The sequence below is a fragment of the Thunnus thynnus genome, chromosome 23, assembly GCF_963924715.1.
Source record: "Thunnus thynnus chromosome 23, fThuThy2.1, whole genome shotgun sequence".
Taxonomy (NCBI): Eukaryota; Metazoa; Chordata; class Actinopteri; order Scombriformes; family Scombridae; genus Thunnus; species Thunnus thynnus.
In genome coordinates this window covers 22696263-22709885 of record NC_089539.1, presented here as the reverse complement: position 1 = coordinate 22709885, position 13623 = coordinate 22696263, and the positions used below count along the sequence as shown (strand labels likewise).

The 13623-nt window shown below is 39.4% G+C and overlaps 1 protein-coding gene and 1 long non-coding RNA gene across 2 annotated transcripts; one reads left to right on the top strand and one right to left on the bottom strand.

Moving 5' to 3' along the window:
- Positions 1-239: 239 nt before the first annotated feature.
- LOC137175959 (proline and serine-rich protein 2) lies at positions 240-11882 on the bottom strand. Its single transcript, XM_067581907.1, has 4 exons — positions 11758-11882; positions 9758-9947; positions 4869-5160; positions 240-4415 (listed from the first exon to the last, which is right to left on the bottom strand). Exons 2-4 carry the CDS (start codon positions 9869-9871, stop codon positions 2902-2904), a joined length of 1920 nt encoding a protein of 639 aa, XP_067438008.1. The 5' UTR covers positions 9872-9947; positions 11758-11882; the 3' UTR covers positions 240-2901.
- Positions 5110-6535, top strand: LOC137175960 (uncharacterized). The gene is made up of 2 exons (XR_010925760.1): positions 5110-5199; positions 6210-6535. It is a non-coding gene; the product is annotated as an uncharacterized lncRNA (long non-coding RNA).
- Positions 11883-13623: the final 1741 nt, after the last annotated feature.

The following is a 13623-nucleotide window of genomic DNA, read 5'->3' as shown; positions in this document are numbered from 1 at the left end:
ACTGAGTCAGACTATTGTTGCACTATTTCACTCAGTTTAATGTTACTTGATCACGATACCTGCCCTCTTAGCACAATTTGGCTAAAACGGATTATCCCCTTTAAGTTAGTGGACCAACCTCTTCACCTTTAAAACTCTCCGGTCAGGTGAAAGTTTCCACAGACGTGGCCAATCATTGAGCAGCACCTGTTGGTTCTTTACATTCCAGAGTTAATCAAAGAAAAACAATTAGAGAGAGGTGACATTATTCTGTTTTAATGATTGACAACAATTCAACATTAGATACTTTAAGCAGAGTATATACAACACGTAATGTGGACATTTTAAAAAGTCAGAAAGTGTATCAGGCTGTTGTTCTGTAGCAGCAACTCTCAGATGGCTGATCTTCCCATTTTACCGCACATGGATGCACTGGTTTTTTTTAAAATCCTGGATCTGTGCAGATCTGTACACTTTACAGAAACAATTTCCTGATTAAGTAGATTGTTTTAGACAGAATGGAGTTATTAACTGTATGTATGCACCATTAGATACTTCAAAATAACTGTAGCTGAACTACAGGGAACCGGAGTCTGTAAACAAAATTCATAAGAATGTTCACACAGGAGAAAGTGCTCTCTGCGAAACAAAATATACTTCAAATGATACTGTAGGTGAACTACAGAAGCCAGAGTCTGTTTAAAACACACAAGTAAACTTACATACATACACACAAACATACATACATACATGCTTATGCCACTACAACAGTTAAATAACACGCTTGCAAATGCCAGAAACAGCAAAGTTATCAACAACAGTTTGAAAAAAAACACATAAGTGACCCAGGATATATTTCTAAACTCTGCGGTTTTAGTGCTTGTGTTTTGTACAATGCCACGTGCTCGCCCATCCCTAAAAGAGCAGTTTAAAAGTATTCCCTCTGCGTAGTAAAAAAGTAAAAAGTCCTACCCACAAACCCATTCCACAGTCTGTGGTTTCGTGTGGGAGGTTTGTCCGTGGAGTAAAAATATCCTCTAGCTCAGCTTCACATCTTCCAAGAAACCTGGGCTGTTTTTACTGCAACTTCTGCACTATTGTTATTCCAGGACATCAGATTTAATGGAATCAGTGCAGACATTTGTTTCCAAAACAGTTAGAAAAAAAAAAGGCGGTCGGGGGGCACTCTGTGTGGATCCTCTATTGCTCACAAGATAAGATTAGACAGAAGATAAAGCCCTTTACAATATAGTTCTTGACATTTCAGAAATAAAAAAATCAAGAAAAGAGAGAAAATTGCGTTCAACTTTGTTCTTGCACTAACAGAAATAAACACACTCACTCACTGCTGACTAAAATGCCCGAAGTTGGTTAATAAACCAGTGAAAACAAAAAAAGTTACCATGTAACAGGGGTGATAAAGACTTCACAGCCTGTGTATGAACATTAATTCCACTTTGCTGACAGCTGCAAGAAGGAAAGTGACACCGCAAAACAAATAATATAACTTAAACTGAATAGAGAAACAATAACAGTGGAGGTCTGAGTATGTGGTGAGGGTCAGTTTTCAGTTTTTAATCTTCAAACAATTTGGATTTTTTTTTTTTTTTTACCCTTTGTTTTTTTCATTTTCTGATCTAAGTTTATAGGAGCTCATTTACTGTAAATTGTGGTGGTAATTAAATACATGCATTTTCACCAGGGCCACATTAACCTGGTAGGAGGACCTGGGGCAAAATTGAGTGTTGGGCCCCTACTGACCCCCCCCCCCCCCCGGCGTCCCCCACTCTCTTTGCATTGATCCACCGACTACACATGGCCATATATTGCCATAAATTACCCAGAGCCCCCAAAACAATCCTATTCCGGACTACTAACCTGCCCCAAGTTTGCAGTGTGTCAGATAGTTTCTGGCAATTTGATTACATTTATTTTAAAGTAATAATGGTATTAAAATTACATTTTGATACAGAACCTTTCCACGAGATAGAATAAAGGATAAAAATTAAGGAGGAACCTTAAATCCCTTATTATTTCAATTTATATTGTGCTTTTGCATAAAACCAAACAAATTTGTCACAAAATTACCACAAACTAGCTGCCACATAACATACTTGGGGCTTTTGGGGCCCTGGAGGTTTAGGGGCACAAGATCAGTTGTTGGCTTTGACTGGTTGCTAATCCAGCCTTAATTTTTTTTACATAAAAGCAGAATATAAAATACCACTAAAAATCTATTTAAGGTTTAATCAGGGCCCCCTTTCCAAAGAGCATCTTAAGGCGAGGAGTATCTTACTCCCCCTGCAGTTTATTTTGACTCAACCACGTAAGCCAAACGTGTATTAATCCATGGTTGAAAATAGCGCCCAGCAAATGCACTATTTCTTCCTCTTTGAGTAATGTTTGCTAAAACCACAGTGACCAGCTGGTTTAGGAAGTTACTGAGCCTTTTTTTAAGATGAGATTGTATACAGTACCAGTCAAAAGCTTGGACACACTGATTGTACTGATCTACAGTAGGTAGTTTATCTTCAGTAGGAACCGGTGGGCTTAGGAGAGCCACCGACAGGGTAGGAAAGTCAGAAGTGTCAAGAGATTTTAGTCTTTTCATGGGATTTGTTGACAATCTCTGTTGATACGTCCAGCCTCATTCTTTAAGGTGTAGCAGTTCATCTGTCAAGACTTTTGTCATTGAGACAGTGTCGAGTGATCAGCAGCTGCACTAACATATTTATTTGTTTTTTTATGACCAGGAAGTGAGAACTGGCTGTGCAGGTCTATCGTATTCCTCTATAAAAGCAGGTGTCTCTTCAACCACACCTCACACATGGGAAATGTCTAGCATACCACTTCCACCGGCAGGCACACACAAGAGATTCAGGCTTGACAGGTGGATACTGAAGAATACATTTCCAGAGTTTATCAAGACTCTTTCAGCAGCCCCAGTTTCCTCAACGCCTCCCTGCGCGATTCGTCCGTTGCCCCCCGTCCAGAAAACTGCACGGTGATGCCTTGGGGACGAAACATGTAGCTGGTCCTCCGCTTGTGATCAGGGGACAAGCCTCGCGACGTTGCTTTCTGGGCAGTTACAGCACCGTAGTCAGAATGCCTACGAGGTCTCGGGGCTGGGGTCGGGGCTGGAGCTTTCGAAGTCCTTGCCGGACTGTGTGAAGGGTGATTTAGCCCGGTGGAAGGGTTGATGGTTCGGCTCTTTCCTCCATAACTGTTAAGCTCAGTGGGTAGCGGATCTGATTTGGCAGGCAAGGTTTGACTCTTGCTGATATGGGAGCTGAGGATGTCAGGAAGGTCGCTCCGGGTCACGGCCGGAGGAGCAGGGGTCATGATTTTGGTCTTTCCTCCGTAAAGGTTGAACTCGCTGGGGTTAGCCATAGCAGGTGGGAGGACTTTGGGTTCATGGCTAGTTGGCGAGGTTGCAGGTTCGCTCCTGGAGGAAACAGAAGGGTTTACAACGATGGATTTCCCTCCGTAGCTGTTAAATTCCAACGAGGTGACCTCAGGCGGAGGGGGGAAGGATGCCTTGTCTTCAAAAGGAGGCGGATAGTAGCTGCTCTGTGTGACTGCTGGAGGCGGGGGGCTTGGTTGGGGATTTCTATCTTCATGGTTCCTGAGAGAATCTGTCCGTAGAATCTCTGGTTTTCTGTCAACATGAATCTGGCTCTGAGGTGGTGTTGTGACTTTGGCCTCTGGCAATTTGGTGCTGGTGTCTGTTGGTGGGGGACCACTGGCCTCTAGAGGTTTGGCACTGGCTGGCACTGCACCTGTGAGTGGTTCCAGTGAGGTGCTGTCAGAGATGCCCAGGAGCGACGTACCCCCAGACATGGCTCGGTTCCTGCTCAGGCCCAGCTTGGACAGGGCCTCCATCCTGGATTTATCTGGTGTGGGGTCCCTGAAGGAAACGCTGCGAGTGGGAATATTTCGAGCCTTCTGCTCTGCAGCCTGCTGAGGATCATCCTGCAGCAGAGGGTGTGATGTTCCCGATAGGTTTGCCAACATCTGTGCTCGCCTCTCATGGATGTTCACATTAGCCAGCGACTGGTTCTGGTGCTCTTTGTTGCCATGTATCACACTGATGTTTGCAGGGAATCGGGTAGGCTTGGCAGAGGTAGGAGGACCATGCTTACTGGGAAGATCGGCACTGTAGCTTGGTGGCTTTTCGGAATCCAGGCTGCGACGGCGAAGTTGCGAGGAAGGATTGAAGTTAGAGGTTCCACCCGCCTGGTTCTCAGCTATCTTCTGGGCAATGAGGACCGGGGTGGGGATACAACCCGGAGGGTGGTAGGAGGAGTGATTGTCTGTCGGCCCATAGCTACCACTTGGTAAGGGAGGGTTGTACTCTGAAGGCAAGTTGTCCATTGGATCACGCCTTGGCTTTATCTCAAAGTGGCTGTCAGGGGTCTGCATCATACTCTGAAAATCTGGGAGACAGAAATTTCAAAGTGAAAATCTAGTAAACTCTACAAGCTTCAATACCTTCCAATGCTGTAGCTACCTTTGAGGACACTGGGATCATGTCCTTGATAGTTTTCTTTAGGGGATTTGTGTGCTTTAGCAGACTGGGGGGAGTTAGATTATACAAAACTTACCATGGTGAGTAGTTTACAGGCTTGATTCCAGTATTTTTAGACTCAGTATACAGTATTTAAATGACTACCTTTAATAAAGGATTCAGTATTTCTCCACCAGTGTTTTATTCTTGGCCAATGAGAAGAGGGCTTTGAAACAGCATTTAGACTTTTATGCTGGGAAATAAAAATGAAACACTATATTTTACAGGTCTTTATTTTCTAATAATTTCCTAGAAAGTGAAGAATATATCTGTAATCTTCTGGCTACCTCACTGCGAACAAGAACCAACTGAAGTATGCTACCTGGCGGACTGATGATTGACCCCTTGGTCTGCACCAGGTCCGGTTCTGGTTGGACCAAGTCTATAATATCCTGGTCTTTGGGCTGGAAGGAGGACATGATCTCCCCCGGCTTGGGACTCGAGGTCGGGGGTCCATCGATCTCTTCAACAGGATGGCTGTTTGCAGGGGGTTTCACCTGCCCAGGCCTCCGCTCATCCTCCACCAGACTCTCCTCCAACGAGTCGATGGTCTTCTCAAAAAATTGAAGGCACTCCTGCTCCTCCTGGCTCAGAAACAGCAGCGCATCTTCTTCCTGTCAAGGCCAAGAGACAGTAGGAAACAACTTGTTATGGTGTGTTTTCATTGTTTTTCCTTGTCTTTCAAAATTCGGCCATCTTGCCTTCATCAAGGTGCCGTCTGAGGTTATTTTTAATATACAATTGACATTGATCAGTCATGTGACATGTGAATCACCACACCAAGTATACAAGACATGTTTTCAGAACCATTTTTAACTAAATTCAATATTTATAGAAAGTGAGGGAGAAGCAACATTGTTAGAATTCAGAAAAGGTTAGAATTTGCTGTTTTGTATTGAAAAATGGAGACTCGAACCTTTTTACCTATTTATATTTCTCTTGTAAACCACTACATTGCCAGTTTTATTCCAGATAGTAACCTTTGTTTCATGTCATATCAGTCTCTTTCTCCCCTACATTTCCTGCCTATTTCTACACTGACAACTATCAAATGAGAGCAAAAATACCATGAAAAAACTTGAAATTGAAAAATTTCAAGTTTTGTAAAACACCAATGGGGTTGGTGGTGCATTTATGAGCTTAGTGTTTCTAAATTCTTTGCTACGGTCCTAGATAGTATCTATGGTGATTTATAGGTCACATATTAGGCGGTGGGGGGGTTGGGGGGGGGGTTAATCTGCAATTATTTTCTAATTGTTTAATCATTTAAAGACATTTTTCAAGCAGAATTTCTTGGGGTTTTGGTCTGTTAGTTGAACAGAACAAGTAACTTGAAGACATCAACCTGAGCTTTAATAGACCATGTAAAGGAAGCCAGACACCATGCTAATGAAGGCATGATTTCATGTTTTTTAACATAATTTCTTGTCCTGATTTTCTCAATTTTGATGAAAAGATACTATCTTTAAATCATGGAGCTGACTTTCTCGTACAGTATTCATGTGTCAGCCCACAGAGTGAACACAGGCCTGTTTGTTCCTGCATCCCAACCCTCCAAACTTCTTTCCCACCCTATATTTAGCTCTAACGCCCCTCTCTTCTGTTGGAAGACTGGACTGACCCTCCCTCTTCACCTCTCCCCATCTCTGCTTTACCTCCACAGCTACCTGTCTTTCTTCACACAGTACTGCCACTGAAAAACGACACAATGGGCTATCCAGTAACAGCGCCCAGTGACTATTGATTCTGCTGCTCTGCTCTGAGGTCTTTTTCAGTCCTGATAAAGATCAAGTCCACCTATTTAAGCCCAACCACATGGCCTTAGGGAATAGGTAATCCCCTGTAACAATGTGTAATGGACCTAAAAATAAGCAGTTGTGGAAAATGGGCTGAAGTCATTTAAGTGGCGTAACCACAAAGAAAAACTACATTACAAGTAACAGTAGTACATGTAAAACTTAATGTGAGAAAGTAAAATCTGTCAATGCTAATGTTGTGTTTATGTTGTTGCTTTTTTGGGAAGTTTAAACTACAGCAGTGCAGTGAGCAATTTGGGGGATTTTCATGCAGCTCTACTGGTTGGGAACACAATCTTTGAAACCCTTTAGATGACTTTGAGCTTGCAAGTTTTTATTCTAGACTTCGGGAACACGAGTTTGACAAACTAAAATAAAACAAGTGTAAATACTATTAATAATGAAACACCTCATAGTTGTTCTTATCTTTGTAAAATATCACAATCAGTTACTGTAACTGAAATCAAATGATCTTTTATCATAATCTTAATCTATTTAGATATGTTTAAAGGATAAACTGAATGATTAACTTATCAAATTAAGTTTGTTCAAAAACATTGACAGTCAATCAGCATTTTTTAATTAAAACTCTACAGAGAACATGCTTTCTTCTAGTTTTTATGCATGCACCTTACATATGTCACACAGCCAATGTTTGTTTAACCACAAACAGAACAGAAATGTTTTTTTTAAGAGGTTTTTGGAGGAGTTACATGCCGCAACTATTTCTTGGCGAACAATAGCCGGGTTTGTGAATGTCTGCAGCTTCTCAAAGTCTTCTTGTCACAGTGACCAAAACCAAAACTTCAGGCCATCCAAACTGTAGTCGGAGACGCTGGCATGTACACTACTTTCTGCTAACAATACCACAATGCAGTGCCTCACATTTTAAAGATGTGAAAATCACTGTCTCTACAACTGATGACGCAAAATAACGATAATAAGTTACTGTCTGAAATCTTGATTTGCTGCTCACTATTGAGTAAGCTATTTAGTGTCTGTTACATAAGGAGGAGTGAATGAGGGAGTGATTTCAGACACAGTATGTGACTGAGTGAGTCACTGACTGAGTGATGAAGTTACACCATAAACTAGGTTTTGACTTCGTCTTGTTTACTTTGGACAGAGCCAGGCTAGCTGTTTTTATGCTAAGCTAAGCTAACCACATTCTGCAGCTCTGTACTTGATGCACACACACGAGATTGATTTAAATCTTCTCATCTAACTCTTGGAAAGAAAGAGAATAAGTGTTGAACTATTAAATCTGCATTAACTGATTTTTTTGTCCGCCTGTTTTTCAGCAGAAAGAAGGAGTGAACACAACACTGACATATCGTCAGCTTTTAAGTTGATATGTTGAACTTGTTAGCAAACAGTTGCTTATATCCACATCCAGTAGTTACGGAGCAACATTATCATTCATTTGGAGTCATGTTTCTGTCCACCTGGTGAATGTAAGTCCAATATTCACTCTCTTTTAGCTCTGTTTTTACTCTCTACCGACTCCTGAGGGAAATATCTGGCTCTTTAGCTGCTAAATGCTCCACTATGTTCACCAGCTAGTCTACAGCTAACTGTGTCTGTTGCAGCCAGACAGCTAAACAATGAGCTGAAACTCACTATAAATCTCCGTAAAGCTGAGAGGAGCTGCAGAGTAACTGATAATTCTCTGTAGGTTCATCACTACAAGCCTTGACCAACACATTGCACACTGTTAGCTCGTACATTATTATTATAATAATATTGATAATAGCTGATTTAATGCAATACATTTTAATAATTAGTATACTGAACCAACTATTCAGTGCTGGTTAAGTTATAATTGTGAGGCAACATTGAAATAACTTAAGTACAGTACTTAAGTAACTGGACCTCCAACCTCTGAAAATGAGTAAAATACACATTTTTTCACGCAAATGCACAATAGAGTGTCTGAAAATGAATAGTGTTTTGATCACACATTGTGTTTTGCAACCACTACACAACCACCACACTGAAGGAAGCTGCTTATTTAAGCTATTTCAAGGTGATGACCTCAGCTCGTGGTTGACATGGCAAACATGGTTTGTTGCTGACACCGGTGCTACGAAAAGTGTCACAACAAGGTTATACTGAGAGCCTTTATTTTGCATTACACACATACAGACGCACAAAGACACCTGCAACAACACCCGACTGAAACCAATACGAGATAAACACCGATGTGCTGGTTTCAGCTGGAGTGAATGATGTCTATTGTCGCCAAGCAGCTCAAGACCTAGAAAACTGCAGCTTAACCGGTCCATCTGTGTTGTCTGTTGATAATAAATGTCATCCCCAAGGCATGCGAAGAGATTAAGTTGTTAAGCAGGTGTAATTTCTCAGCGTCCATGATGACCGGGTGCATTGTGTAAACACAGCACACACACACAGCCTCAGTCAGGGTGAAGTACAGTTTGAATAATCAGCTGTTCATCTGATACGCTGAGTGCGTTCACGGTGTTTAAGAGGACAATAGAACAAGACTGTTCTATTCTCCAGTCGACAGAACCATTCTTCATCCTGTGATGGTGCAATTATATGAACCTGTGTCTCCTATATAGACCCACTTTACCAGTAGTACTCCAGCGATGGCCATTATTTACTTATTATCTAAAAGAAACTTATAGGAATACTTCAACATTTTGGGAAATAAGCTTATTCTTGCCAAGAGATAGATGAAAACATAGATACCACTCTCTTATCTGGAGAATCTTTACAAAGTTCCTAGTTGTAACTTTCAGCTGACACATTCCTCTCTAAGGCTGTTTTGATAAAGACTTAAGAGGAAGGAAAAAAGTTTCAACAAGGAAAAACTGGGATGCCAAGAAAAATATTTGAATGGCAAAACCAGAACTTCCTCTTATGATATGATTCTGCAGCCACAACACTTCCCCCTTTTTCTTTAACCCAAAACTGGGTAAAAACTGACCCAATTGGGGTCTATGAGGGTACTCAGTCCTAGTTCAATATCGTGTTGAAGCTCTATGAAGCTGTAAGTTAATTTTACCCAGTAGCCATGGGTAGTATAACATTGGGTCGCCAATCAAACCCAAGACAGTGTTACATTGACCCAGTGTGTTATTGTCTGTTGGGTTATTCACCTTAACTATACATAACACACATTGAAAGAAGATTTTATTGACTGATGGCTCTTAAACAGCTGTTACTTCTTTTTGTTTCTATCTTGATAATTTGTTTTTATTGTAAGTTTGTTTTGTCTTCCTTTGCAGGTTATTTCATTTATTATCCGGTCTTTATATATTTGGCTTCTTTCGCTTTTTCTTGCTTTATAGATCAATGTGATTCTGTTTTAGAGCTCAAAGCATCAACGTATATGGAAGATGTTTTTCCCTGTGAAATGATTGATTAACTTTGCTGGGTTTCAAATACTCACGCCTGGCCTGGAGTTTCGTCCGGCGCCACCGTTGACCCCGTAGTGGAGCTGAGGGTTGGCCTGCAGATGGACATCCATAGCGCGAGGGTCAGAGGTCAGGTGGCCTTTGGACATCTCGGCACTAGGACAAAACCAGAATCATATCTGGTCTCGCTCTGAAGAATCATCTAATCTTCTGTCCGATGAGAGTCTGGAGGCACAGAGGAGGGACGAGACGTCAAACTACACGATCCTGTCCGACATTCAGCTAACCTCAAGCGTAAAGAAAATAAACTGCTGGCTTTATAACAACCAAATGTCAACAGAGGGCTGGAAGTTGTAACTATAAAGCTGTGGTGGAAGAAGTATCCAGATCATTTACTTAACTAGACTACCAGTACAGCAATATAAAAATACTCAACAAGATAAATCTGAGGAGTCGAGGGATGATTAATGAGGGAGGAAAGAAGAAAAAATAAAGTTCTGCTACAGAAATGCATATTAATTTTATGGATTTAAAAACAGTTATTCAAATAAAACCATCTGAGACATTTAGAGGAACATCTGAAATGTGACAAAGAGCCACAAGACACTGATTATTTGTATGAAAAGCCAAAAAGGTTGTGAACACTGGTTTAATCCCAATGCATTGTGTTGTATAAGCTTATCATATGTGTCATTTATGTGACATCTATAACTATATCTGTCAGATAAATCAGTCTGAAATGAGGTGGAAAATGCACATACTGGAAGTATAAATACCTCTAAATAAATACTCTTTACCTCAAAGAGGTCACAGAGCGACACACCTGATGGACCAGTTCACCTGGAACAGGTAGAGCTGCAGAACAGGCTCCCGAAGCCGAAACCATGAAGCTTTTTAGCCAACACATTCCTCTCTAATGCTGTTCTGATAAAGACTTAACACTAACAATGGGTTGACCCAGTGTTAGTGGTATTTTTTGGGGGGTTATTCTCCCAAACTAATATGTGGTTATTTTAACTTAACAATATCTTTACATTTCTGGGTCATCAATTAAACCAAAAAAAAGTCTAGTGTTATTTTTTATTTCTACTGGGTCATTAAACACAAAGCAGCAACGCAGGTATTTGACCCAGTGTTAGATACAACCAGCTGACCTTAAAATCCTCACAAATTCAAGCAAAAGATACACTCCCTTTTTTTTTAAATCAACAATGAGTCACAAATAGTGACATAATATTGTGTATTTTTAGGATTTCTATGTTTTTTTCTTGTGAAACACTGGACAGTTAAACCTCTTCTGGCCTGTAAAAATATCCAAACTAAACAATCTGAGAAGGTAAAAAAAAAAGAAATAACTCTCAGCTTGCTTGAGGTTCTCTCAGCTCACAGAAGTATGTTAATGACTTGATTTAAAGGGTCAGAAACCAAACAGGTTGGAAAGAAACTGACTTAAGTCTTTAGGCATTTAATGCTGCTGTGGGAAATAAGAAAATATAAACTGTTCCATCATTTACGCTACAGATATACTGTTGATTTTGTTAATTAATTTGCATTTAAATTAATCAGAAAGATATTTGGTAAAGGTCCAATATACACACACACACACACCCATTAATACTGTGTATTTACAGTGTACTGAAGAATACAGCACGTATTTGTACTTTTGATATATTATTTATATTTTCCATATGAAGAAAAAACAGATGATGCAGGTTTTAAACATTTTGTCATAGATTCTTGAAGAAAACCAACATTCAACCATATATTTACCATTTTTTGGCTATATTACATTATATTTTTCAATGTATATAGTTTTCATATATGTTTGCACTGTGACAGACATACAGCAGAACTGAGATAATATGTAAAAGCACTATAACTTTACTGTAAGTAAATGCAGGAATATCACAAATAATTATAATATAGTGACTTTCAATTAACTGAAATAAATACAAGTCTCATAATCAACTTTACACCTGAAAATAAATGCGAGTAAAATGAAACTTTCTACATATTTTTACTTAGGAGGACTTACCCAACAACTCCACAGATCGGTCATCTTAAAACCAACAACAGCTCAGTCGTTTTTTCCTTCAGAGACACAGAATCAAAAGAAATATTGTTGTAAAAGTCCAGCGTCTAACATGCGCTTTTGGAGAGCTCCCTGTGCGTAATGACTCCACCGCGGCTCTTTACGCGTAAGTTTAAGCCACGAAGTAACTCCGCCCACAGGCGTCAGGAGGGCGCGCGCGCGTGTGTCACTGTGTGTGTGGTGTCATTCAGGTGTGTGAGTAAGGTTAGGGAGGTGACTGTAGTGACACATTGAAAAGCTATCCTACTCACACCCGCCTCAAATAGTTTCACTTCCTGATTTATGGTAACTCTGGATGACAGTGCAGGTCCATCTGTCGGTCCACCAACCTGTGCCCGGTAATATCTCAACAAATACCGGATGGATTGAAATTAAATTTAGTTAGTACAGAGGTATCCATGGTGCTCAGACGATGAGTCAGAATGGATTTTGCGGTTTCAAACAGGTTTATTTCCAAGTAGGTTTGCACATACAAGGAATTTGCCTTGTTGTTATAGAGCAAAACGGTCAAAATATACACAAAATTCAAGTAATCATAAATCATATAAAATAGAAATTTACAATAAAAATATGTAAAATATTCTCTGTCAAAATAGCTGTTACAATGTACAAAGTATTGATCAGGAAAGTGCAAATGTTCATAGTATAAACAGTAACAACTATTCTCAACAACTATTGGATGGACGACCATGAGATTTACAGTGGTGAAAGAAGCATTGAGATCTTTTACTTAAGTAAATACCACAGAAAATACATTCAAATCATACATAAGTATTAGCATTAAAATGTGCTTAAAGTAAAAGTATGTACAGTTTATAACCATTTCATTCATGTGTAATCTAATACAATCCAACACAACAGCTCTGCCATAAATTCTACTTTTATGAAGCTCATACATTTTTAGTTTTTGTTGACATTGTGAGAAAGGTGATAATTCTACTTTATGTTAGGTGGAGCTAACTTTAACAACTTTAATCATTTTACCAGTGCTGTAATTTTATACTGATTTCAGAGTAATTTGCAGGTTTGCAGCGGTTAATTTTTTGGGCATTTTACAGAAAGGGTGGTGCAATTTAGTACAAATTATAAGAAAAACAGAAAAAAAGAAGGCAATTTGCAAAACATCATAATGAATTAGATTCCTAAGAATTTCTTAACTGACAGAAAATACTGTCAAACTACATATTAGTATATTAGATTCTTTCTTAAAACGTCTATAATGAGCACATTTCCCATTTACTACTAAATTACATAACTCTTTCAGGTAAAGGTCCTCAGAATGAACAGTTACACAGCAGATACTTTTAGGAAATCATTGAAAAAATGTCCTGGAAATTAGTAAAAAAGTAAGGAATCTGTAAAAATTAAGTGTTACTGAGATTATTGACAGATGCTCACTCATTATAGCATTTTTAACCAACAACTTAATATGCTAATGACATACAAAACTACACACAAAATTACACACTGAAAACAAAGTATTTTCTGTGTAAAAAAATCTAATTTAATGAGATTTTTCTGCTAATTAACAACTACATATGAACCCAAACATAATGAGTGGACACTTACCAACTAACTTTAACCAACATTTGTATGAAACTGCACCCTCCTCTCTGTAAAATGTCCTACAAACTAACTGTTAAATACCTGAAAATCTCCAGAAATTTAGTATAAAATGAAGCACTACCACAACTTTATATACTATGAATAGTGTGTAACATTGTGTTTTCTGTATAAAAATGCATCTTAAAAATAATTACAGCTGTCACATACATGTAGTGGAGTAAAAAATTGCAATACTTTAAAGTA